Source organism: Amphibalanus amphitrite, unplaced genomic scaffold, assembly GCF_019059575.1.
Source record: "Amphibalanus amphitrite isolate SeventyFive unplaced genomic scaffold, NRLGWU_Aamphi_draft 000572F_arrow, whole genome shotgun sequence".
NCBI classification, from domain to species: Eukaryota; Metazoa; Arthropoda; class Thecostraca; order Balanomorpha; family Balanidae; genus Amphibalanus; species Amphibalanus amphitrite.
The window spans coordinates 46,944-72,892 of record NW_024882066.1 but is presented as its reverse complement, the minus strand read 5'-3'; the positions used below and the strand labels follow the sequence as shown (position 1 = coordinate 72,892).

Here is a 25,949-nt window from a genome sequence, read left to right as displayed (position 1 = left end):
CCCCAGCGGCCGGCGGGTGGCGCGGAGGCCCAGCGGCCGCCGGGTTAAAAAAGCGGCCAAATCACCCCATCCTACCATAGACTGCTGTATTACGCAGATATATAACCGTCAATGAAGACGGTTTTCCCTCATCACACACGTCTTCCTTAACATGGGTGCAATCAGTGAAATCGACCACTCCAGGTATGCCGCTGACGTAAAAAGCTTGGTTAGTTTGCATCATTTCGTGCCCCGTAGGCATCCGGATGATCTCGTCCCTTCTGTCAGCTATGCGTGGAATGACTTGCCATATTGTTTCGTTTACTCTGCCTTTAGCCAAGCCGAGTGTCTCCCTGACACCCGGGTTGGCCTTATGACCTGAAACGAATTACTAGTAAGGAAGCAGGCCGCAGGGTCGCGAGTTTCTTGGTCTCAGCTGATGTTGGGTAAAGACTACCCATGGAATCGAGGTCTTTTTCAAATAAGTCGATAAGATGGCGAACAGATTTCTTATCGAACCTGAAGCGATTGTAGAACTCCCGGTCGTCACTCATCAAAATAATTGACCGTGGTTCCCCGCTTTCGCACCGATCGCCGGGCACATAGAAGGATGCGACGTCCAGTCATTTCACAGTGCGCTTTGGATGTTCGCTGCTCTCACACAACTGTTGTTCTTAGCCGAACGTTTGGTCCACTAGAATGTAGCTTCTGCTGTACCTTTTCTGCCACTTTTTGTTGCTTCAGGCACGCTTTTGGCTCAAATTACGTCGATCGCCAGCTGAACAACATTCCCGTCACGGGCTTCGGGAATGCCGGTTAAGTTCAAATAGTTACGACGCGAGGTACTGCTCGAGTTCGGACAGTCTGTCGTTCTGTTCGGTGATCAGAACTTTTTGAGCATCTACTTCTTGCTTTAGTTCCTTGATCTTCTCGATCCCGAACAGGCCTCGCAGCGTCGCTCTGATCTCGCTGTCTTCCAGTATGGCGAGTAGGGTCGTTTTCTCTCTACCAAAACTGGCATTTTGTCTGTCTCACTGCACTTACCCTACCAACCCGAACAAAAGACCTATATCTTGCCTATATCATGACACTAGCAGCACTTAAAGGGACCCTCCCACCTTAACATTAGATTTGAGTTGAGATAGCCAAAATGGGGTCCCTGGCTCACAATTACCGGTTTCGGCACTCTAAACATCGAGAAATGCCTTAAATCGGAAATATTGAATTTCAAAATTGCAGCATTTTGATTCAGAGGGGCTAATGCATAGGAATAACCCTCTGAATGTGTGACGTCAGCGCAGATGTCTAACGATTTTTAAATGTTTGACTAAAACGTTTTGTAGCACGCGGTGGTATATGCTGCATTGCGCGCAACAAATGCCGCACTTTTAAATAAAGTCGCTAGGTACAGCGGAGATCCCAAAGAAGTAAACAAAAGTAAAAGTCTAATATCTTGAAAATCGGTGAATATTTTTCGATGAAATTTGGTAGATATTCGTTTTCGCTCTTTCTGAACCGAGCGACATCACTTTTATGCCAATTCATAAACTTTTTTGAAGGTGGGAGGGTCCCTTTAACCATTATGAAATGAGCGGAGCATTACAAACGGACGTCGGACAGGGCCAAACATCATCACCAGCAACCATCCGCGGGGCGCTCTCGTGGCACACCTTACGCGAGAAGCCGCTCACCCTTGTCGGAACCAAGATTCTTACAGAAAAGGTTGGGACGCCGGTCACGTGATCCTTTTTCTGTTTTTCCCAACCCTACTCACGATTTTCATAAGCCTTGATTTATTCCTTGCACAGAGGCGTTTGTATTTATTTTATTTACAAAAACTAATTCAATGATATTTGAAATTAAGAACACATTTTTACTCGCCATCTCAAACAAAAGCGAATTTATTCTCGTTTCATTAATTTAATCAGCTGGCAACCATCACCCATCGTCCTCGATGTGGTCGAACCTGGCGCACTCAGATAGTGTTCGGAATTTGTGACACTTCTTGTTGCTATGGCAACCAAGCAAAAATTTTGTCAACAAGTGCTTGCGGAGCTGCCGCTCACACTTTGGAACACAGTCTTTATGCGTCAGTTTGTTTTACGCGTCATATAATGATAACGAATCAATGCTGTGACAAGCTTTAACTTCCGCCCCAAAATTCCTCAAACCTGCCACAACCTGTGGTGTGTGCCCCGACAACATATTGTCAAGACCTGCCACGTTTTGCAGACTGGCCCATTTCTGTATGCCTACCTTCCAGGTGAAGATGCCTGGTGAGCGAGGGAAAGGACGAGGACGGGTGAGGAGAGGAGGTGGTCGAGGGGCAAGAAGAATTCTCAACTTTTCACCCACCGCCCAGCCCGAGCCCCAAAGGTAAATAACTTAATGTTTCTTACGATGTGATGTGAAAGTATGAAACAATTGTTAATATTTATTTAATTGCCATGTGTGGCCTAGCCTTTATCTAGGTTGCTAGCCAATATATACTTTAAGGTGATTATTGCAATTAAAATTATCATGTACCTACCCCACAGAGGAAGAAGGCCTACCCGGGCCAGGGCACGAGCAACAGTGGCCAGTCACTGTGAGCGGCCAGCTTTCCGGAGGTTTGTTTCTAGTACATAATGCATGAATTATTTGGCCCATCTCAAATGGTTGCTTGCATTTTTTTTCATAATGAGTCTGTTTCTGGGAACCGATATTTAAGGAAGCATCCTAACGGGTGAGCACTAAAATTTTGCACAAACTTTGTATGTCAATAGAACATTAATTGCCTGATGCCCGTGCAAACAACAACTACCAGGTGAAAGGTTGGGAAAATACTTTCTGTTTATATGCAATATAAGCTGTTTTGCCCTGCCAATCGTGAACACGGAGCCAAAGAAGAAAGACGCGTTGTTAAAAGGGGTGGCGAAACTTAACGAAAAAATCGTGAGCTCGGTAAACCGTTTACCGTAAGGCACTCCGTGGCCGGAAAACCAGGGATTTTATACATCGGGTCCTCTTCAGGAAGATCCTGAGCATGTTCGGTTCAACTAAAAAAACAAGTTTCCGTAGAAAATAATTGTGTGGCTTGCCGTCAGCGAAAGAGGTGTATTTTAGCCCTTCTTCTGTCAAAGCGGAGGTGCCCTGGGTGGTCAAATCTACCGAAAACAGCGCGTGACCAAGATGTTTGTCCTCTTCATCGAAGAAAAACATAGTGGAGACGAAATTATGTTCTGGCCGGAGCTGGCATCGTGCCATTACGCTCGTGAGACGCAAGAGGTGCTCCATGAGAGCATACCGTCGGTGCCGAAGGGTGACAGCCAGCCATGCTGCCCACTGAGTGCATACAGCTGAGACCCATGTGCAGCGTCAGTGGCAGTGGCGGCGGAAGGTAATTTGGGATGGGGGGGGGCACCGCTGGCGGATCCAGGGCTTGGGCGCGGGAGGGGGCTACGGAGACAAACCTAGGGTACCCCCAAATCCTGTTTTCTCATCGGATTTAGGCCACTTACTTTTCGTCACAGCCCTGATACGATATTTTTTTAAATATATATATTTTTTTAAAATAAATGGGAGGCCACCTGACACCACTGGCGGATCCAGGGGGGGGGGGGGGGCATTTGAGGCAACTACCCCCGCGTCGCCCGAAATCCAGGATATTTTGCGGCTTTTCGAGAATATAGCGAAAGCTAAACTTTTATTCGCCAGAGACCAGACAAACGTGTATCACATACACCCATGCACTGCATCACATACACTAAAGTGACGCGGAGCAGCCATCAACTACCATGCCCCGAACACTGGCACTCTTTTCTGGGGATGGTTGCGCACGAACTCTGATAGGATGAGCTCAGGGTCCAGACCTTTCGCTATATCCTCATGGAGGCTTAGAAGCATGAGGCTGCACAGTCGCTTCTGGCCGATTGTGGAGCGCAAGTCGGTTTTGATTCTGCGCAAAGTTGAGAACGATCTTTCAGCTGTCGCTGCGGACATCGGCACAGTCATGATGAGTTGCGCTAGTTTAAGTACCTCGCTGACCATCCCCTTCACCACCTCACCCTTTCCAAAGAAAGTCTCACATAGTTCGGCAACCGAACCAGTCTCATTGCGGAGAAGTCCACTAGCGTGAGCACACCTCAGCTGGGCCACTAGCAGGTCAGCGTCGATATCCGCGGTCTTGTCCACTCCGGTTTTCTCGCCAAATACACCGAGCGCTGACCTAGCGCTCTCCGGTGTGATGGCCACATCGCTCATGAGTTTTTCCAGGTCTTCAAGTTTCTTCAGATCTGGCTGATCAAAGCGCCGTTCAAGCTCGTTGGCGACGATATCCACAGTCTCAAAATACTGTCGACGCAGCGAAGACTTGGCATCTAACGCGGCTCCACGCGCGGCATCAGAGCACTGCTCCAATCGTTTCGGTGGACGGGTCACCCGAGGAGCTCTCGGCCGGTCGATGTCAGTTTTCATACTCGCCACGCGAGCCTCCGTAGCTTCGTATAGCTCAGCGAAGGACTCGTCCGTCCTCAGGTGCTGTATCTTCCTCAGAAGTAGTGTGTATCCCTGTAGCACTTCGCCGGCTGAAATGCCGGGCTTCTGCAGAGTTTTGGCAAAGAGCTCAGTGGGAGTGAAAACAGTTTCACAAACGCCCATGCCAAAGACAGTTTCAAAGCGCTTAAGGTGGCTTATTTGTCCCCTTGCCTTGCTTGCGGAGTCCGGAGGCACGCCTCTGTCCTCATTCATCATCATACACATCATACAGCGCGTCCACGACACAGTCATAGAGTTCCAGGAAGCGTGTAAAAGCCGCAGTTCGTACGGTCCAGCGCGTGGGGCACAGCGCCAGGAGTGTGCACACAGGACCACGAGTGCCGGCCGCCGAGTCCGAGACAGACTGGGAGCTATGGGTGCCGGGATCGCCTGTAGTGCTTTCACGGCTTTCGAGCACGTACTGTTTCAAAACGTTTTTACGTTTATCAGTGTTCAGGGCACTGGACACATCACGAACAAGATTCATGACATCTGCTACGAGAGGCACGTGTTTGGCTAGCTCGACTAGAACAAGGTCAAGCGAATGGTTCGCACAGTGCACGTACAGGGACTTAGGCTGCACTTCAGCGACACGCGCACGGACACCAGATACACGCCCGGACATATTACTGGCGCCATCGAAACAGTGGCCACGAAGCTTATCGACACTGCCGATGAGCCTCTGTATAACGTCCAGGGTCACTTTGAAAAGCACTTCAGCTCCAGAGCTTGGAGCGTCATAGAGACCTAGACACACTTCTCGGGGCCTCAGATCGTCATCGACATACCTCATACACATCGACACTTGTTCACAAGCCGCGACGTCCGTTGTACCGTCGACGATGATGGAGAAGAACGGCGCTTTCTTGATCTCTTCCACGAGCTGGTGCTGAATCATCCTTGCCATTATGTCCAGCAGCTCATCTTGGCAGTCATGATGCAGGAAGTTCGTCTTCTTTTTTATCCAACGGCGCATGTCCTCGTCCGTGGCAGCGCTCTCATCCAAAAGAACCGACAAGTTCCCATCGGAGCTGCTGTGGCCACGGAATGCCACGCCACATCGACCGAGACCACGCAGCAGGCATATGATCTTCTTATATAAGGCTCTGTTTTTCTCCTGCTCTCTTTTTTGTGCATCACAGGCAACGGCGTCAACAGGCACGCTACGAGACAAAACCAACTTTTCTGCTGCCTTCAGATGTGCCTCAGATTTTGCGTGAGCTGCAAACCTGTCTAGAGCCTTCTTCCAGTTCCTAAAACCGTTGAGGAATGCCACCTCTCGGAAGTCAGACTTGCGCATCAGGTCCTTCCCCACAGCAGAACAACAGCTCCGACAGGTTACACACCCCCGATCACCATGATACTCCAGAAAGGGGTATTTACTCATCCATTTTGAACGGAATTGTCTGCCACCGGACAACCTACTTGAGGGCATGACTGATGGGGTGTCACAAGCAACACTGGGTTCAGTGGGAGACACTGGCGGATCCAGACTTGCGTTTTGGGGGGGGCCAACTCGTGCAAGGAGCCAAACCTAGGGTACCCCCAAATCCTGTTTTCTCATCGGATTTAGGCCACTTATTTTTCGTCACAGCCCTGAAACGATAATTTTTTTTAAACTAAAAAAAAAATAGAGAGAGAAATGGTAGTCCACTCAACCCGTGCCTTAATATTACTTTGAAAACACTTCAAATTGCTTTTGTCGACCACCGCTCCGGGTCGGTGCTTGGCGCAGCCTTCGCGGGCTGGGAGGTGTCGGTTGAACCTCTCTGCCGTTCGGCCCCTGATCAAGCTAGAGCTCGCGGAAAAAACGAGTGTGTTGCCTGTCAGTGACGAGAGGAAGCCGATGATACCCGATTTTAAGGTCCTTGGTCATTGGTTGACCTTCCAGGGCGGTGTTTCACGGTCGCGCTGCCAGCCGCTGCCAGCGCATTCCGCGAGCTAAGGTCAACCTTCGGTAGTGTTGTAGGTATAGGCTAGTTGATGTCTCCATGGAAACCAAAAGTGCCAACAGCGCTGGAAGCGTGCCGTGAAACACCGCCCAGGTCAGGTCACAGACCCAAAAGACGGGAAAATCAGGGCCTGTCAGAACCTCCTAAAGTAAGGCTGTAATAGATTTTTTTGTGCTGATCACGAATTTCATGTTAGTTTGGATCATAGATGATGTCTTCATGCCTTTAGGCCATGTCGGGGCAGGCCAGGTCTGGTCAACCAGGTCAAACAGTACTTATGGGTGTCCGTGTAGCAGGTGTCCGACTACCACTGGCAGCTTCGTAACATGATACGAAGGCATCAAAACTACTTCGTAAATGTTCAAATGGTTGCTAAATGCTAAATTCAAAATCAGCTAAACGAAACTATCCTAGAAACATGTTAAACTCGGAAACGTGCACCGAGGTCATCAAAGGTCAATGACCTGACTTGACCCTAAGGTGACATTGACACCTACCACAATGGTTGGGACCAACATCATTTCACATGTTTGAGCGTTTTAAACCACGAAAAGACTGTAAACGAGCGGATAATGTGAGCCGACATACGCGGAATCGCGATTCCGGCCAAACATGGCCTCAAACATGGCCAAACATATGGTGCGTTCGGAGAGGCACATTCCACGTGGAATCCGTGGAATACTCCATGCGCGCGGAACATTCCCGGAGATTGGCCGTTCAGAGAGATACGCCTCCGAACGCGGCACGGGGAATATTCCAGGGGACGGTGAATATTCCATGCTCTCCGAACGCACGGATAGTCTCGAGAAATAGGCCACAGGTCAAAGGTCACTTGGGTCAGGGTCATGAAATTTTCAGACTTTGTCAACATGAGGGTGCTAAAGTTTCGTCGCGATCGGATTCATGATAACTTACACGATAACTTCACGCGTCGATCGAGAGGTAAAGTATGCAATAAGAACTTCTTGGGAGAAGACGAGACCAACACTCAAGCTCACATATTTTTAATGATACGGTAGTTTCTACCTACTACGCTACTTTCTCACATTCATATTTCTTAAGTGTTTTTGGGGGCCAAAATACATGTTGCCCCCTTTCAGGCTTGGGGGCATGACTCCGTGGCCCCCCTGGATCCGCTAGGCCGAAACTAACTAGGCCGTTTTCAAACGGTCTGATATTTCAGGTCATGGTTTGCAAACGGCCGGTGTTTTCAGGCTGTTTCATATGCCCTGACTGGGCCAGGCCGTTTGCAAACGGACAATTTTTCATACGGCCTGTAACATATATTCATATTTCACCATCTGTCGCAGCATCAAATGCTGATGTGGTGCACTCAAAAGCCGGAATTGGTCCTTGGATGCCGTAAGGACCCTTTTAAGAAATAAGTGACCCGACTGACCCCTTAGAGATTGGCCTGCGCTCTGACCGAAATAAGTCTTTTACCGTTTCACGGGAAGGGACAAAAAGGTCCCTGATATGCTTCTTGTACAATTACCAAACAAAACAAGCTTTTCAACGCCAACTCAGTGAGTGTTCCTAAAAAAATTATTGCGCATATTCCGTGAATGAAAAATTGCCGGGTCATGTCAGGTCAGGCTGCCAGAGCAAGTTTGTTAACTTGACAGTTCAATCGATATGTATGCAATAAGACCTTCTCGGGTGACGACAAGACATGACGACACTTTATGAAGGAAGCTAGTAAACCCGGTGGTTTCTCCATAGGCACGGGAACCGGGGCAGTGGGGACAGCTTGCCCACCCCCCAACTATGGGGCCGTGGGGGCGGTGCCCCCACAACTTTCAGACGGAATACCCCATTTTTTGCAAATGTTTTCTTTTTTTGTTGAAAAAAGCCAAGGGATGAAAAATAAGTGGCCTAAAACCACCGGTGAGAAAACTATATTTGGGGAGACCCTAGGTTGATCTCTATTATGGTGTGCCCCCCCCCCGTCTGAAAGTAGTTCCCGCACCCCTGAGTTTCTCTACGCTATTGAATCACGCCGGTGATTCTAACTTTTAGGTATCTACTACGCAACCTTCTCACATTAATTTTTCTTCAAGCGTTTTGGGAGGGGGGCCAAAAGTTATGTTGGCCCCCCTTTCAGGCTTTTGGGGGGCCATGGCCCCGGTGGCCCCCTCCCTGAATCCACCAGTGGGGGGCGGTGCCACCACAACTTTCAGACGGAATACCGCCCTTTTTGCAAATGTTTTCTTTTTTTGTTGAAAAAGCCAAGAGATGAAAAATAAGTGGCCTAAAACCGGTGAGAAACTAGATTTGGGGGGACCCTAGGTTGATCTCTATTATGGTGTGCCCCCCCCCCCCCAGTCTGAAAGTAGTTCCCGCACCCCTGACTTTCTCTACGCTATTGAATCACGCTGCTGATTCTAGTAGGTATCTACTACGCAACCATCTCACATTAATTTTTCTTCAAGCGTTTTGGGGGGGGCCAAAAGATATGTTGGCCCCCCCTTTCAGGCTTTTGGGGGGGGGGGCCATGGCCCCGGTGGCCCCCCCCCCCCCCCCTGGATCCGCCAGTGGTGGGAGAGTCACTGGTATGACGTGCAGGGTCACTGCTGCCGGCCAGCCCGGCGGACACAGGAGTAGGAGCGGCAGCTGCCCGGCTGGTGCTTGGTTCGACGGCATGGCGTGCAGGGTCACTGCTGCCGGCCAGCCCGGCGGACACAGGAGTAGGAGCGGCAGCTGCCCGGCTGGTGCTTGGTTCGACGGCATGGCGTGCAGGGTCACTGCTGCCGGCCAGCCCGGCGGACACAGGAGTAGGAGAGGCAGCTGCCCGGCTGGTGCTTGGTTCGACGGCATGGCGTGCAGGGTCACTGCTGCCGGCCAGCCCGGCGGACACAGGAGTAGGAGCGGCAGCTGCCCGGCTGGTGCTTGGTTCGACGGCATGGCGTGCAGGGTCACTGCTGCCGGCCAGCCCGGCGGACACAGGAGTAGGAGCGGCAGCTGCCCGGCTGGTGCTTGGTTCGACGGCATGGCGTGCAGGGTCACTGCTGCCGGCCAGCCCGGCGGACACAGGAGTAGGAGCGGCAGCTGCCCGGCTGGTGCTTGGTTCGACGGCATGGCGTGCAGGGTCACTGCTGCCGGCCAGCCCGGCGGACACAGGAGTAGGAGCGGCAGCTGCCCGGCTGGTGCTTGGTTCGACGGCATGGCGTTCAGGGTCACTGCTGCCGGCCAGCTCGGCGGAGACAGGAGTATGGGTGGCACCTATAAAGGATTTAGCCGTATAAGCGTGGTACAAGAATAAAATGGCTGAGAAAAAACTCAACTGGACAGATTCTGTCATTGGACTCCAATGATACCAGCACAATACAGTGCAAATACAAGATGTGTGCCTAAAATAATCCACAAACGGGATGTTGGAAAGTGAGCTTGAATTAGTCAAATGAGCGGAAGGTACCCTACTTTGATAACTGATTAAACAACTCTGCTTTTGCCATTGGATAAAAATCAGCCAGCGCAAACAAGCACCCCAAGCTGTTGAAGAAAGATCGACTCATCAAGCACATCCCATTGGCATACACAGAATGCACACCACTGACCTATATTGAAATAGACCAACAAGGCTGGTCAGGGTCAACAAGCTCATCTGGGCAAAAACTGATTTGATGCACATCACAGAATACAAGATGAAGCAGCATCTGAAATACTACTTCAATATTTGATTGTGATATATTCTTAACGGGGACACATGCTGACACAGTGAGACCATGTTCAATCCAGTTGGAGAGGTACATATGAGTATATGAGGACAGTATTATATGATAACCTAAAACACTTAAACTTGTATGAAATGTATTAATCATTGACAGATTGCTATTGATCTTCACAAAACCACATTGATTTTTCACAGGCAGTCTGGGGTGTGTAATTTAATTAGGACTAGCATACCTGTCTGGTTAGGAGCAAGGTCAGGAAGCCCAGTGTTGCCATCTCTGCTGGAACCAGGCTCAGGATCTTGGTGGCTAAGGCAGTTGAAAATATTGTGTGTTAGCGAAGTAAAGCAAGCATCCCAGACATGAGACACTTCAATGAAGTGAAATTAATTCTAATTACAAGCTATTGGCTGAACCTTGTCTTGCAGGAAAATAAAGTTAATTTATTTATCATTTCTAAAAGCATATACATCAAGATGAGTCATTGAAACTTGACAGCAACTGCATGAACAGTGTTCTAATTGGATTAATAACTATGTGGAAGTACTGATCACTAGGGTTTCTGCAATAAGCTATCCACTCACCTCCGCTTCCTTTTGAAAAAGCCCAACAGTGAGCTCTGACGCTTCATAACTTATCAGTTCTCACAACTAAATATAATAAACTTAGTATCAAGCTGTGGAAACCAACAGTAATCAGGTCGGTTGGCAGCTGAACATAGTTTTACAAACTCCTGTAATTACAGAAAACCACAATCATTACAAACAAAAAACAAAGTTACTATGAAAGTTTGAGCAGGCATATTGGCCACGAATTTATCCCTGGAATAGCCTGACAGATAATGCAACTCTGGATTAACAAATTAATTCAAGAAATGATTGGACAGACATTAGAAACACAAAATGTTAACTATGAATTGAAACTCAGAATTTAACTGATGAATAAGTCAATTGAGTGGGAAACCCAAACACTTTCTGAACCTATCTTTTCCCCAATTCTAGCATATCCAGTATCAGAGAGGCATAAGCATGAGAGAACTTTAGACACATACGAAAAGATAAAAAAAAACAAAGGAGTTGGACTAAAGACCACCTGTGGGCATGCCCACAAAATGAGAATTAAAATCGCACAATAGGTATTGCTCGTGATCCATGTAAAACCTAAAAGTAAAATTGGGGGAAAGCAAACCACGCACGAACAACATTATGAAACACCATAGACATGTGAATTCCACTTTTGGCCTCAGGTTTAAAAGTTTTCCTTGAACCTTTGAAGAAAATAGTGTTGGACTTCATTCAAACCATTAGCCCTCGCCCCGTTGGGGGGGGGGGCCATTTTGCCCCCCCCCCCCTGTGGTTTTTCCTGAATAGCAAGAAAACGGCGGCGCGCAGCGCCGCCAAATTTTCAGTACCTTCCCGGGCATCAATTTGACACCTTCACACCAAATTTCAAGTCTTAGGTCACCTTAGGTCAGGAGTTATTGAGGTCAAACTGAGGTCATGTTCGAGCAAAAATGAGCAAAAAACATGCAATCTTGAAACGCTCACCAAATCTACAGTTATCAAGCAATTTCAAAGTTCTTTATATGGTCTAGTAGACAAAAAGCGGCGCTACAAAACTGCTATCTCGGATTTTCAAAATTTTTGGTTTTTGACCAAAAAAAGTTCAAAAAATTGATTTTTTTAGAAAAACTTTGAAAAAATCCAAAAAATTTCCGAATTTCGAAAAAAACCGGAATATATGTGATATTCCCAGCGCTCTTCTATATACATACCAAATTTCAGATCGATATCTCGTTTTTTGGCCAAGTTATAGCGAAAAAACTGTTCAAAAATGATGACGTCAAATTTTTGAACTCAATTTTTTAGCAATTCTAGACCACGTACGGCAAAACAAAGACCACCATTGAACTCCCCGTGACGAGCTGCATCGATTCGATACCCATTTTATGCAAAAATATTAACTTTGAAATTTGACCTAATTTGACCTGACCTTGACCTGACCTTGACCTGACCTTGACCAAAACGTGATCTAAGCTGGCCCCAAAGGCTGCCTGACCCATATAATCGCATTTGTCATGAAAAATGGACCATAAAACATGGGGGAATATTTGTTTCTGGTCCCTAAAAAGCTGTTTCTGGCACCTAATTGCTGATCAGCCCCAAAATGCTTATTCGACCCTAATATCTGAATCTGGCACCTAATTGCTTCCACACAGCCTGAAGTTGCCAGATCGTCTAGTTGAACTCCGTATTTGCTGTTTGCTGATTCAGCACCAAAACCAAAACATCCAGCACCTATTTTATTCCACGTTTGCCTACCTAATTCGCGTAATCTTCCTGATTTTATGTATCCTAACAAACATGAACGTTGCATTCGGTGATGTCAAGTGCCATTTTCGCCAGTGGAGATAATGATTAATGCCATTTCTACCCAAAAGAGAATCACTAGCCAGCTATGGTGCAGCATAGCAAGACGCTGCTATACCAGCCCGTTATGTAGAGATTATTGCACCCTCAGCCATTTTAACGTTAAAAGTTTGGATCCGTCACTTCCAGCCAGGCTCTCAGGTCATAAACTGGAGTAAAGCAAAATGTCAACTCTGAACAGACATGCCACGCAACCGGCCCTCTTTTCTTTAGGTTTGGGGGATGTACTGGGTCGGATCCGGAAACGGAGCCGGACCATTTTACTCTGAGCCGGAGCCGGAGCCGCCATGACATTTCACCCGGAGCCGGAGCCGGAGCCGTAGCCGATTTTTTCTCCGAAGCCGGAGCCGGAGCTGTCTGAAATTTCCACGGCTCCGCATCCCTGCGCATAGGGGATGTACTGAGTCGGATCCGGAACCGGAGCGGCCGGAGCCGGACCATTTTACTCTGAGCCGGAGCCGGAGCCGCCATTACATTTCACCCGGAGCCGGAGCCGGAGCTGGAGCCGACTTTTTCTCCGGAGCCGAAGCCGGAGCCGTCTGAAATTTTCACGGCTCCACATCCCTGGGTTTGGCATCTAAACTCCCATGTGCACTTAACGTTCCCGCGCAATGAACTCGAGACCTCGCCAACTGTGATTACGAATTATTTGAGATAATAAAATGAAACAGACTATCTTCAATGTACATTCTATAAGCTGTATCAAAGTCAGCATAACATCCACGAAACAAGTGACTGGCATCGACAAACCGTTGTATTTTTCTTGAAAACGTTGCATTCAAGGTTTCTCGACATCTATGCAAAGCAAACGTTTAGGTCATCCAGTTCAAAAGCCGGAGACCCTGTCCTGGGCAGCAAACAACTGATTTGTAAGTAAACAAGCAAATGGTCCTCAGCAACCGATGATATGATCGATCATCGTGCCATGCATGCACGCCTCAACAAACACAGAACACAAATTCTGAAATTCCACTTGCACGTCACGCTTGGCGCGTTACTCTCTCAGCTAGCGCTGACATTTGAAGAAGGTGGACACGCCATTGTTAGGTTCTGTGGATTTACTAAGCTCGTAAACGGATAGGGGTTTACGCAGTACACACGCAACACCTAAGCGCAAATAGCAACCGTCAGATAACGATGATACAACCCTGAGGTGGAACACAGTACGTGAACGGGTTACACAAACAAGTCGCAGTCACATGAAACGACACCAAGTCAAGTGACTACACACAATACATACATGTATGGACGCTCATGTCTTGGGGAAAGCGGGGTAATTCGGCGAAGAGGTTGAATAGTCAGTATCCTCCACCACATGTGCAATGCCTGACAATGAAAATAACTAGCATTACTCTAGTAATTTGCTCTTGCTAGAATTAAGCAGTGAAAAATAGCAAAACTGTCGTTGATATCAAGTAAACGTAAGATACGATGGAGGCATTAACTTGCGTCTGAAACAAAAATAACTCAAAATGTGGCATATACCGGTACTTATATATAGGGCACAAAATGTGTCGCAAATATGGAGGGAAACAGCCATCAATGAAAACGTATTCCATCAGTTCCTGCATGAGCAAGGGTCTTTACGTTGTTTCTTGACTAGAAGCCCTACTAAGTGTGAGGCAAGGGCCTGTACATTGTCTCTGGGCTGGAAGCCCTACTCAGTGCTCAATGGAGAAGAGCGGGCCTAGCCAGGGCGGGCCGACCTCGCTTCCTCTTTTGCCCCAAGGGCACGTCCTTCGCCCGCTCGGACACCATGATCCAGCCGGCCGTGATGGCAGCGGCCACCACATGTTTGCACATCGACTTTTTTAAGTACGGGGGGCACGTACATGTCAGGTCTCGAATGCTCCTCTCGGTGCCCTCGCCGCCCCTATCCTCCATCAGCCACGTGGAAAACCGCACCTGCATGAGCTCCCCGAATGTCACCGGCGTGGACCCAGACATCACCTCATCGTAGTGTAACGCCTCATCCCGCGACACGCTCTCCCGGTCACCCGCAGGGACATAGGTACGGGCACCAGAGGTGAAGCATCGCTGACCCTTCGTTATCCACTGCCAGGCCGCCGTCTGGACAGACAGATGCACGGGTGGGTCGCTCTGAAAGACACGACGCTCGCCATGCTCCGCCGCCCACTCACTCACCATGTCGAGGGCGGTCCGAAGGAACCGGCCGACAGGTGCGCGCTCCCGGATAGTGTGCCGAGCCTTGATCTGCCCGTTGAATGATTCGATGGCATTGTTGGTGGATGGCGAGCGTAGATCAAAGCCTTCGAACCAACCAGAGTTCTTCGTGCGATACTGCGTACGTATGTAAGTTACAAAATCACATGCTGACGGCCACGAACTGCTGAGCCAGCGCTCACACATCAGATCGAATGAATGGTCGAACTGTTCCGGCGTGGCACTCAGCTGTACCTTTTCAAGGTCTCCGAGGACCATTCCCCGCCACTCTTTGTCCTCACCTCGCAGCCTTCCGTCGATAGCCTTTTTAACGTGGAACCAGCAAACGCGGCGTGCTGCGTCAGGAAACACAGCCTCTGCAGCACGTGTCACAGCCTCCGCGCAGTCACCCATCACCACCCTCGGAGCGAACGTCTGCTGCGTGGCCTTCTCCACTTCATCCTTCATAACCCGCAGGAGACTAGTATAGTCCCCCTCCTTCTCTGACGTCATCACTGCGAAGATGCAGGGGAAAAACTGGGACGCCGCGTCTGTCACTCCGGCGATCAGGACAGGATACCCCTGCCAGTTCAGTTTGTATGTAGCATCTACGTGAATGACGTCGGCCGCCGCAGCAGCGACAAGCAGGGAACGGGTGGTGAGCATGACGCTCACCTTCTGCTGCTCACGGTCAACATCATGATGCACTACGTACGCCTTATCGTCGTCGCTAGGTACAGCTTCGGCTTGGACGCACCAGTCACGTAGCTCCCCATAGCTGATGGTAGGTGCTCCTAGAAGCTTTCGCCGAAGGTGACCGATGAAGTTGCTGAGCTGCTTGACAGATTGCCCTCTGACGCCCTGGCTATGCAGAGCTGATTGGACCTGGAGAAAGAGCAAAAACGTCATTTTTCCATAAGACCAATGAGCACAAACTGCCTATAATAATGACATTATAAGTAGGTACAGAATAGAGGGGGGGGTAGCTACCACCAACCAGCCCACTCAATATTCATTATCATAACTGGTGGCTTGGTGAGCGCAACGTCTAGCCCTTTGTAGGTGAGCGTGTGCCCGCTCATAAAATTTGTTGCCAGCTATATGTATAAATTATGCATTTAAGGACAACATGATTCACTCTGAATTGCTCGGAATCATTTCATTTGTAGGTAGGTATGTAAGCATACCGCGACCGAAACATACAACCACTGCAGCTGCCATCTAACAAATGGCTAGGGCGGTGTTTCACGGCCGCTGCTAGCACGTTGCGAGCAGGCTGACTCGCATAGGATCGCGTAGGATACATAGAAGCAGTCTATCATATCATATCAGGTTCAGTGTACCTATCATGTTGGAGGGTCCGAGTTTGTTAACGTCTTCATGGAAATCCATTTTGACACATGTGCTGGCAGCGCTAGCAGCGGCCGTGAAACACCGCCAAGGACTACAGTGCTGCCATCTAACGTACAGATAGTTTGTGTGGTACTGCCCGCACAAGCAGACTGAAGGCATTAGCTGCCATCTGGTGGTTTGCCATCACCATGCGCACTCTCCCAACAAACCACATCCTTAACCAACGTTTCTAATAAACCATGATCACTCATCTCAACAAAGATAACATCAGCTAGACATTTGCTTCTTTTAATGGTAAACACCTTTCCCTTCTTAGCCAGAGTTACCTACCTGGATATGCAGGAGTGAATTCATCAAATGTTTTAAAGACAGTTGAGCAATGAGCACACAAGGCTTGTGGAATTAAAATGAAGGTAACCATGATTTGACTTTGGTAGGTGGATTAAGACCAGAAAATGAGCACAGCATAATGGTTCATCTTGCCATCTTAGCACACTCTCTTCAAATATCTGCTATACCTATAGGTGGAAAAAGGCTAATTTTGAGAATACCTTTCTGGTACCATGAATCACGTAGGTACTCATGCATGCATAATTTTGTCTCATATCATAATGAAATTGTTTTTGATTTGATTTGAAGAGTTAAATGCATGATCATTTGCTACATTCTTTCATACCCATAGCATCTGTTTTGTATTTTGATATTTAAAATTGTGAATTGAGATCAGATGTCGGGTCCGTACTCAAGGTAATGTAAGACAAGGCTGTAGTAAGTAGGTTGAGAGTCAGATTAAAGCGCTGCTATACCTATTTTGGCAAGCCAGAATTGCACCCCTTTTCACTTTATTTTAAGTAAAAGGTGATTAACCAGCTGTATGTGGAATCAAAATTTTGATTCCCTTAATTATTTTTTGGTTGCCTTTTACCAACCTTTATAAATTTAATTGGTATGATTAGAGCAACAGCGTTCATTGTATTAAGTAGACCTTACATTTCCTGCACTATCAAATGTTCGGCATTAGTAGAGCAGACGTCACACGAAGGTTTTCCAACCAAGGAGAGGCGCTGTAGGTTTTAGGTTTTAGGTACCAAAACCAAATGTTCCTTTTCTTGGTTTTGTAGCAACCAGCAGAACAAAAAATGCCTGCATAGATGCCTTCATAAGGTCATTAGGAATCAAAATTAGTATCTAATGCCTCCATTATTTATTCCAGAAGCCTAGTTTCCCAAACTTAAGATTAAGGGAAACACTTTACATCCAACTGGTAACAGCTTACCTGCAGTGGCTTTGTCACACCAGCAGAGAACAGTTTCTCTACCTCCAACTTGGTGGCATGAGTCAGTCCATGGCCATGGCGGTTGTTGTTGGCGTCTTCAGCATGGAAATGGTTTTTACCATTGCAAGAAATCTTGACGCTGTCACCAAGCGGACAATAGAGGGCACACAACTGTGCTTGGCATTTAAGGCCAGCTACACACCGGAAATAGCCTTTTGTTCCTTGCAGTGTTGGTGATGTGCGCTTCTTCGACCATTTTGCCCCCAGTGAGAGGGCATATTGGCCATGCATCCACTGCAGAAACTCATTGTGATCTTTGCATGAGCGGACCGGTGTCCAGGACTGGCCGCAGCCTCTTTTTCTGGTTGACGGGCCAGGCTCCTTGACAGCAGAGGACGCAGCTGCAGGCTCTGTCCCATTTAGATCGCCTTGAAAATCATCGTCTGACTCCATCTCTGCCACACAATAACAAAAACAAAATCAATTGGCACAACCACGGCACAATTCTGAGGGGTAAAACAACGGGAAACAACGGACAATGTCCCACGCAAGATCCCGCGCTTCTTCAGCGGCCTTGAACGGAATGAAAACATTACATTTCTTTTTTGGAGCTATTTGATGACGTCAAAAAATACAATACCCGTTTTAATGGTCAAAATCGAGACAATTACTCCCAAAAATGTTTCGAAATAAAACATTTTTACTTTTAAGAAATAAATACTTTTAAATATTAAATGACATTGTTTTTTCAAACGAATCAATATTATTTGCTTACTTAAACGTCATATACAATGCTGAGATCACTACGGGGCTGTCTTCGAGTGTAGCTGCACTGGCAACCTTTAGACTAGACTCCAGGGGTCATTATACCAGAACAACATGATTCTACCAGCCAGTAGTTCATTTTTCTACTAGATTGGTGCTACGCTCAGCATTTAGGTGCCAGATTCAGAAAAAAGAGTAAGGCGTACCGATGAATTGGTGCCAGAAACAGCTAATTAAGGTCATTTTCCATGATTGGTGCTGGTATCCACCAAATAGGTGCTGAGGACCAATTTTGGGGCGAGTCAGCTTTTAGGTGCCAGAAATAGCTTTTCTGGGACGCAATTAAATGGCGTCCTAAAACATGTATCACACTACACTTTCATATTGTGACCCCCCCGTGACCTGACCTCTGTGACCTGACCTGGTATCAGTGACCTCAAATAGCAAAATATGTGTTTGAAGAACATTTCCCCATCGATGATTTTCAATGAAATGCATTTTACTCGATTTTACAACGCATTTCTTGAAGTGCCTGTAAACGGTGAAAATTGGACCTTTGACCTGACCTGTGACGTCATCGGTTTGACCTAGGTCAATAAAATTGGGTCACAAGGTAGTTCCCCGTTGGGGCTATCCATCGTCGTTTACCGCTTGTCGCTATGTTGCGTGGTTCTCGAGATCTTAGGGGGGGGGCCAAAATGGCCCCCCCAACCGGGCGCGTTGCTCGGCAGAGCCCAACGGGGCGCGGGTTAAAGGAAGACCATGAAACAACGTTTGCACCCTACTACTTCAAACATCATGGGCGTAGGAACATCACGAGAAGTGGGGAGGGGGGGAGGGGCAGCGAAACTTTGATGTCACTTTGTGGGAGCCCCAATACCCCTATGAAGAAATTCTGGTAGTCGTAAAGCAGGCGTCACACTTCTTTTTGCAACCAAGGAGAGGCGCTATACCCAGAGATGCTTTCTAATCGAACCGAACCAAATCAAACCGAAGTCCTAACCAAACCTGACCTAACCTTAACTACAACCTACAACCTAAAACTTACCACCTAAAACCTACAACCTAACCTACAGCGCCTCTTCTTGGTTGCAAAAAGAAGTGTGACGCCTGCTTTACTGCTACCGAAATTCTTTGCATTGTTGTGCTCATCTAACCTTGCTGAACCATTTCCTGCTCTTAGTTTTGGATTTAAATAAAAAATAAAGATTTTACTTAGAAAAAATGGCTGAAAAGTGTGGGGCCATGGCCCCCCGCCCCCCCCCCCCTGTTCCTACGCCTATGTCAAACATTGTCCTTACGGCCTACACCCTAGCTCCTAACGGGCAACTGCACCCAAGATTCCTTTACTACTCACTGCACCTGCGGCGCAAACCTGCTGCTGCCATATCATACAGCCTTGATGTGTGGTCATAGCATATTATGGAATTGTAGAGCAATACAGGCATGACCTTACAATACCTACATTCCGATGCCTGAAAAGTACCTACTCTTTGAGGCTTTAACATCCCTCAAACTGAAATATTTTATGTTCAAAATAATTTTAGAAGTTAAAATCCGGGCATTTTTGCCCTCAAATCACTTATTTATTTACAAACACAGCAATTTTCGGTTCTAGTAGCCCACCTTTCGACTATGAGGTATCAAATCAGCGTGGCAACTTGCTCCCTCTTTGCTCCCTCGGGTATCTAATTCCGGAATTCTTAAAAACAAGGAACGTATATATCGAGTTCTCTTTTATACCTATTCAGTTATGTTTTAATGGTGATTAAAATATGGCAAATTTTTAAATAACATTTCATGTAAGAAAACACGCAAAACAATGAAACAAAAATAACTACGGCGGATAATTACCTTCAGGTATCTAATTCCGACCAAACAGCACCTCAGTAGGATATGATGTCATACAAGAATGGTGTTGAAGGCCGTTTGCAGTCCCGGCCGGTAGGTCACGTGACCGCCGGGAGCCTCGGGTCACGCGGCGGTCGGGAGTCGGACGCGGGACGTGGTCGCGGGCGGACGCGCGGGGCATCATGCTTTGCTTTGCTTGCTTTGTCAACTTATAACTTACGATCGCATAGTGTGAAACCAACACTGCACAGTGCCCTTAGAAATTGAGTTTTGGATAGCTCAAGTCCCTATAGCTCCTCAGGTCGGCAACATTTGAAACCTCATCTGAACCCATGTGAAAAAGCGAGGGTAAGGAACCTTGTGTTGCTTTTTCTTTTACCGTCATAATTATCTCGAACCATCACAATTTTGAGTTGCCACATTGTCTGGTTCACTACATTCGTGTAAAACTTTGGTGAAGGCTGGTGGCTCAAAGAAAGGTGAAGATTCTTTGCCTAATCCGTGAAATATCCCGGCTTTACAAATCTATACTTTTTATTTTCTCCACGATACATTTATTAAAATTGTTAAAATTTAATCTACATTTGTTAAAATCGGGGCTTTGGTTTTGTGTAAACTAGATCATAGAGTTTACTATAGTTTTGTGTAAAACCTGGTGGCTGAAGAAAATAGTGATTTTGCTAACATGATGTGCGGAAATTTGTTGCTTTCCAAATCAAATTACTTATACCTATATTTCATTCCAAATTAGGGGGCATTATTACTGTTTTTCTTGTAACATGAACTGAGTTTGGGTACAGTGCTCCGGAAACGTTGTGGAACTTTAAGCTAGCTACAGGGTGCGCCATAAAGATTTACCCATCAAAAAATGCACTGTATTTCCAAACGAGTTCACATAGGTAAGTCATTTTTTGCACACAAGTCACGAGACTATCTCCGAACAGGCTAGTCTGGCCGATTTCAGATGTGTTCGCCTTTTGCCTTGATCACACGTCTGAGACGCGAGGGCACTTCAGCGCACGTCCGCCGCACGGTCTCCTCGCTGATCCCCCTCCACGCTCTGAGGAGGTCGCGTCGCAGGTCGACCAAGCTGCTGTGGGGGACGTGGCAAGCCTGGCTCTCTAAGATAGACCAGATGGAAAAGTCCATGGGGTTCAAGTCTGGGCTGGACGGAGGCCAACAGTCCTTGGACCAGAACGCGCTCATGTTCTGCCGGCACCAGCTCTGGGTGTTGGCCGCTGTGTGGGCCGGCGCACCGTCTTGAGTGAAGACATACTGGTCGCCGTACTTCTCCTTCAGCCAAGGGAGCACTTCCCTCTCCAGCATCTGCACGTAGATGGCGCTGTTGACCTTGACTCCAGGTTCCACGAAGACCAGAGGAGATTTGGAGCCGTCAGAGCCAACAGCAGCCCAAACCATCATGCTTTCTGGTTTCTGTCTTCGAAAATGATACTTTTTTGTTGCAGGTATGTCTTCGGTACTCTTGGCGTATACCCGGTCGTTTTGGTTGTTGGATACTGACTCTACGTTGAAAATCTTCTCATCCGACCAGATAAAGGCCTTTTGACCGGCGGACTTCATCTCTTCCAACATTGTTGTTGCCCTGCTCAGTCGCTTTTTCTTGGAACTTTCTGAAATCATGTGCCGCTTTGACATCTTGTAGGCCTTCATTCTTAGCCTCCCTTTCACGAGTCTCCTCAAAGACGTTGGTGAGATATGCATCTCTTTTGACATCTCCCTCAAACTCCTCCTTGGATTTCTGGCTATTCTCTTCTTTACGGCCTCTGTGACACTTGAAGTTAGTACAGATCGTTTTCTGCCTGGAATTGGTCTGTCAGATGTTGTGCCATTCTCATTGTACCGTTTCATTACATTGTAAATGGTTTTACGGCACGCACCGACCTCTTTTGCAACGGCCCGGTCAGTGAAGCCGGCATTTTTTAGTGCAACGATTTTGTCACGTCTGCTTGTCCGGGTCATGGTGCATAAACTGTGTCATTCACCTAAAAAATAATTTGTTTTACATAAAAGTCACGTGTTTGCCTCGCGCATGCGCAATTTTCGGACCTCTATGTCTAAAAATAAAGTTTTGGCGAACAAGTTTGTAATGGGTAAATCTTTATGGCGCACCCTGTAGAGCAGTTTCCATAAAAATTGTTAAGATAGTTGACATGGCTTGTTGACAACTGTTTTGCTGTTTCTAAAAAGTGAAAAAATATTTTCCTGCATTAAAGGGACTATCCCACCTTCTGAAATGTTGTTAAAACCAGTTAAATTGCGCCCGACTTTATAGATTGGATGACCAGGAACACGGTTCTGGCATTTATTTTTCATTAAACATCTTAGGCTTCCCATATTCCAAACACAAACTTTCAAATATGTGACGTCACAGCCCAAAATTACCTCCTTCCCCAGGCCACATTACTGTCATAAAGCTGATTCTTTTTACTCTGTAGGCACCACAACAAAGTTCAGACCAAGTTTTAAGCGATTTTTCAACGAACAAACCCATTTAAATCAGAATGACTAAACGAGGTGACGTCACACTAACGGTCGCTCCATGTTGAAGATAGGGCCTTGTACAAGGCCCATTTTCAAATGAAGGGAACGAATTTCTTCAACACCAAGAGGCCGCGGGGGTTGCAACCTAGATAGATAGTGGTTTCTGAACCTCGCCGCAAACTTGGCTATCTCAACTCAAACCCCATGTTAAAGGTGGGATAGTCCCTTTAAGCAGACAAGGCATGTTATTCTCATAAGCTATCGAATGTGTGTGCGTGTGTTTTTTTTTTTTTTAGCTGTCAATTGTAACTTCAGTTACTTCACTTTAGAACATATTGCCCAGAATGCGTCACTGATCATGAGCTGGTATATCATATCATGTGTAGCATAAATGAGAATACATAAATGAGAATAGTGTGTCATGAATTTTTGTGCATGCTTCTGGATCATCTGTAATTACATCAAAGGCTCGGCTCAAGAGTGTCCTGCCGACCAGCTTATGCCCAACCCTTTCTGTCCACAGAACGTCTTTGGAATCGCATGGTTGGCAACACCACGCAAGCTAAAATGGGATTCCTTGATGAACCTTCTTTTTAAGCTTATCAGAGCATTCTTTGAAAGTCGTGAATAGGGCCACTGAGTACCTTAGCCGTGATATCCCCCCACAAAAACCTCTTTTAAATAACCGGGGATAGATAAATGAGCAGAGTAACTAAATGCTATTACGAACGCCTATCACAATGCTGAGCGAATAGGAAAATCCATAGATGGAGAATTGTACCGCGTTACGGGTGCTCGGGCGCAGCCAATCCACCGTTACCCCAGCGGTGACCTTGACCCGCATCGTCTGTCTCGGCTCCAAAGCCAAACCGGCGTGGAATTGGGAGAGCTCGAGCACTCATGGTCCAGCGCAATTATCACCTAAATCCATTCCTGATACACATTTGCTTGCTCATAGTCATGTAACCCCGGTAAATTCACCCAACTTTCATATTGGTCGCTCCATAGACAGATGGCCACAGAGATCAACTTAACCCGCGCCCTGCTGGGGGGGGGTGTTTGAACACCCCCCCCCCCTGTGGTTTTTCGCGGATATCTCAAAAACGGCGGCGCGGAGCGCCGCCGTTTTTGGTACACCTTATCATACATCAATTCTACACATGTTGTGAAAATTTCAGACCAAGGTCATTCAAGGTCAGGTCACCAGGTCACTTGAAGTGACCTCACCTCATAAAAAGTTTCAATGTCTGCCATAGCTACACCGAGTGACCGATCGCTTTGAAACTTTCAGCGATTACTAAGAGCAATAGCATGTACAAAATGTATATCTCAGAATTTTGATATCGATGACCTAAGGTCAGGTCAATTTTGCGACCTCCCCATTATAAGTCAATGGGAGAAAATTGAAATGCGCCTCTTTTGGACGAAAAGCATTATAAACACTCCCAAACACTGCATTACAAGTGGTTTAGACACACTGAACATGAAAATGGTGTCCGTGACCCCTGGTTATGCCCCTGAGGTCATCTTAGGTCACGAATGGTATCTAACAGTTTTTCGCAAATAACATTTGATAGAGGCATGCTAGAGCGATGAAAACGCCTTAGATGTGTTCAGCTCGACGATACGGATCGACTGATATGCAACATGACCCTTTCCGGTCAGGTCATGACCTTGACCTGAGGTCAAATTTTCAAGTTGACCTTTCAAGGTCAAGTTATAGTTCATTCGATGCGTCTTGACGAGAGGAACACGATGCCGGTAAAAGTAAGCTCGTACAAGGTTTGGGTCAAGAGTTATTGCAGAAAAAGTGTTTCCGAAAAAATCGGCTATTTTTGCAGTTTTTACCCCCTGCAGGCAAAACCGTTGACGCTAGGTCAAATCTGAGAGAATTACTCAGAAAGAGCGTTAATAGGGCTATCGAATGCGCTTTTCTGCAGAGCTGTAGCTCTATTGGTTCCCGAGTTATGCGTTGGCTTCTTGGAAATTGTCGACATTCGACGTGGAAATCGGCGAAATTTTGCCTTCAATGACCTCTGGTGACCTGACCTTTGACCTGACCAAAAAATTGACCGAAGTGATTTCGTCATTAGTTTTTACGCTCTTTCGAACGCCGCCTTCCGCGTATCGCTACGTGGCCCAGGAGCCGAGTTAGAAGGGGGGGTGTTTGAACACCCCCCCCCCAGCAGGGCGTGGAAATCCAGGACCCCCAGCAGGGCGCGGGTTAAAAAGCCATTGTTGCATTCATTTAGTGGAGATCATTAAAGAGCCGTGATAGGCCACAAGTCGCGTAACATCATATGTGTAACAACCAATGACGTCGGCCTGCAAAACCCAATGGAAGCGGATAGCAGCGTGCAATAAAACATTAAACAGGGCGCTGCTTTCTAAATGTCTGTCGTGCGCCATTAATGAATATATTCTTTGTAGCGTGGCAACTCAGTATCTTTTTTAAACTATTGTACTAGTATTTAATAATTTCATAATTTTTAAATTGTGCTTACGCTTTATGTTGATACTAGTGATAAATCCTTAGATAAAGCAAATCGATGTGATATTTAGCCCGCGCCCGGCTGGGGGTCCTGGATTTCCACGCCCTGCTGGGGGGGGGGGGGTGTTTGAACACCCCCCCTTCTAACTCGGCTCCTGGGCCACGTAGCGATACGCGGAAGGCGGCGTTCGAAAGAGCGTCAAAAATAATGACGAAATCACTTCGGTCAATTTTTTGGTGAGGTCAAGGGTCAGGTCACCAGAGGTCATTGAAGGCAAAATTTCGCCGAGAAAATTTCCAAGAAGCCAACGCATAACTCGGGAACCAATAGAGCTACAGCGCCGCGGAAAAGCGCATTCGATAGCCCTATTTACGCCCTTTCTGAGTAATTCTCTCAGATTTGACCTAACGTCAACGGTTTTGCCTGCAGGGGGCAAAAACTGCAAAAATAGCCTATTTTTTCGGAGTTTTTTTTTCTGCAATAACTTTTGACCCAAGCCTTGTACGAGCTTACTTTTACCGGCATCGTGTTCCTCTCGTCAAGACGCATCGAATGAACCATAACTTGACCTTGAAAGGTCAACTTGAAAATTTGACCTCAGGTCAAGGTCATGACCTGACCGGAAAGGGTCATGTTGCATATCAGTCGATCCGTATCGTCGAGCTGAACACATCTAAGGCGTTTTCATCGCTCTAGGATGCCTCTATCAAAAGTTATTTGCGAAAAACTGTTAGATACCATTCGTGACCTAAGATGACCTCAGGGCATGAACAGGGGTCACGGACACCATTTTAATGTTCAGTGTGTCTAAACCACTTGTAATTCAGTGTTTGGGAGTGTTTATAATGCCTTTCGTCCAAAGGAGGCGCATTTCAATTTTCTCCCATTGACTTATAATGGGGAGGTCGCAGAATTGACCTGACCTTAGGTCATCGATATCAATAATTCTGAGATATACATTTTGTACATACTATTGCTCTTAGCCATCGCTGAAAGTTTCA

At 47.0% G+C, this 25,949-nt stretch overlaps 1 protein-coding gene and 1 long non-coding RNA gene across 2 annotated transcripts; both read right to left on the bottom strand.

Annotated features, from left to right (window-relative positions):
* Window positions 1-3,607: 3,607 nt before the first annotated feature.
* Window positions 3,608-19,497, bottom strand: LOC122394087. Its single transcript, XR_006258797.1, has 3 exons — window positions 19,412-19,497; window positions 10,849-10,850; window positions 3,608-3,816 (listed from the first exon to the last, which is right to left on the bottom strand). It is a non-coding gene; the product is annotated as an uncharacterized LOC122394087 (long non-coding RNA).
* On the bottom strand, window positions 13,252-17,581 carry LOC122394085. Its single transcript, XM_043390668.1, has 2 exons — window positions 17,339-17,581; window positions 13,252-15,594 (listed from the first exon to the last, which is right to left on the bottom strand). Exon 2 carries the CDS (start codon window positions 15,373-15,375, stop codon window positions 14,215-14,217), a length of 1,161 nt encoding a protein of 386 aa, XP_043246603.1. The 5' UTR covers window positions 15,376-15,594; window positions 17,339-17,581; the 3' UTR covers window positions 13,252-14,214.
* Window positions 19,498-25,949: the final 6,452 nt, after the last annotated feature.

Coding starts and splice junctions, on each gene's coding strand:
- LOC122394085 (XM_043390668.1), bottom strand. CDS start 15,375: ATGCTCACCACCCGTTCCCTGCTTGTCGCTGCTGCGGCGGCCGACGTC.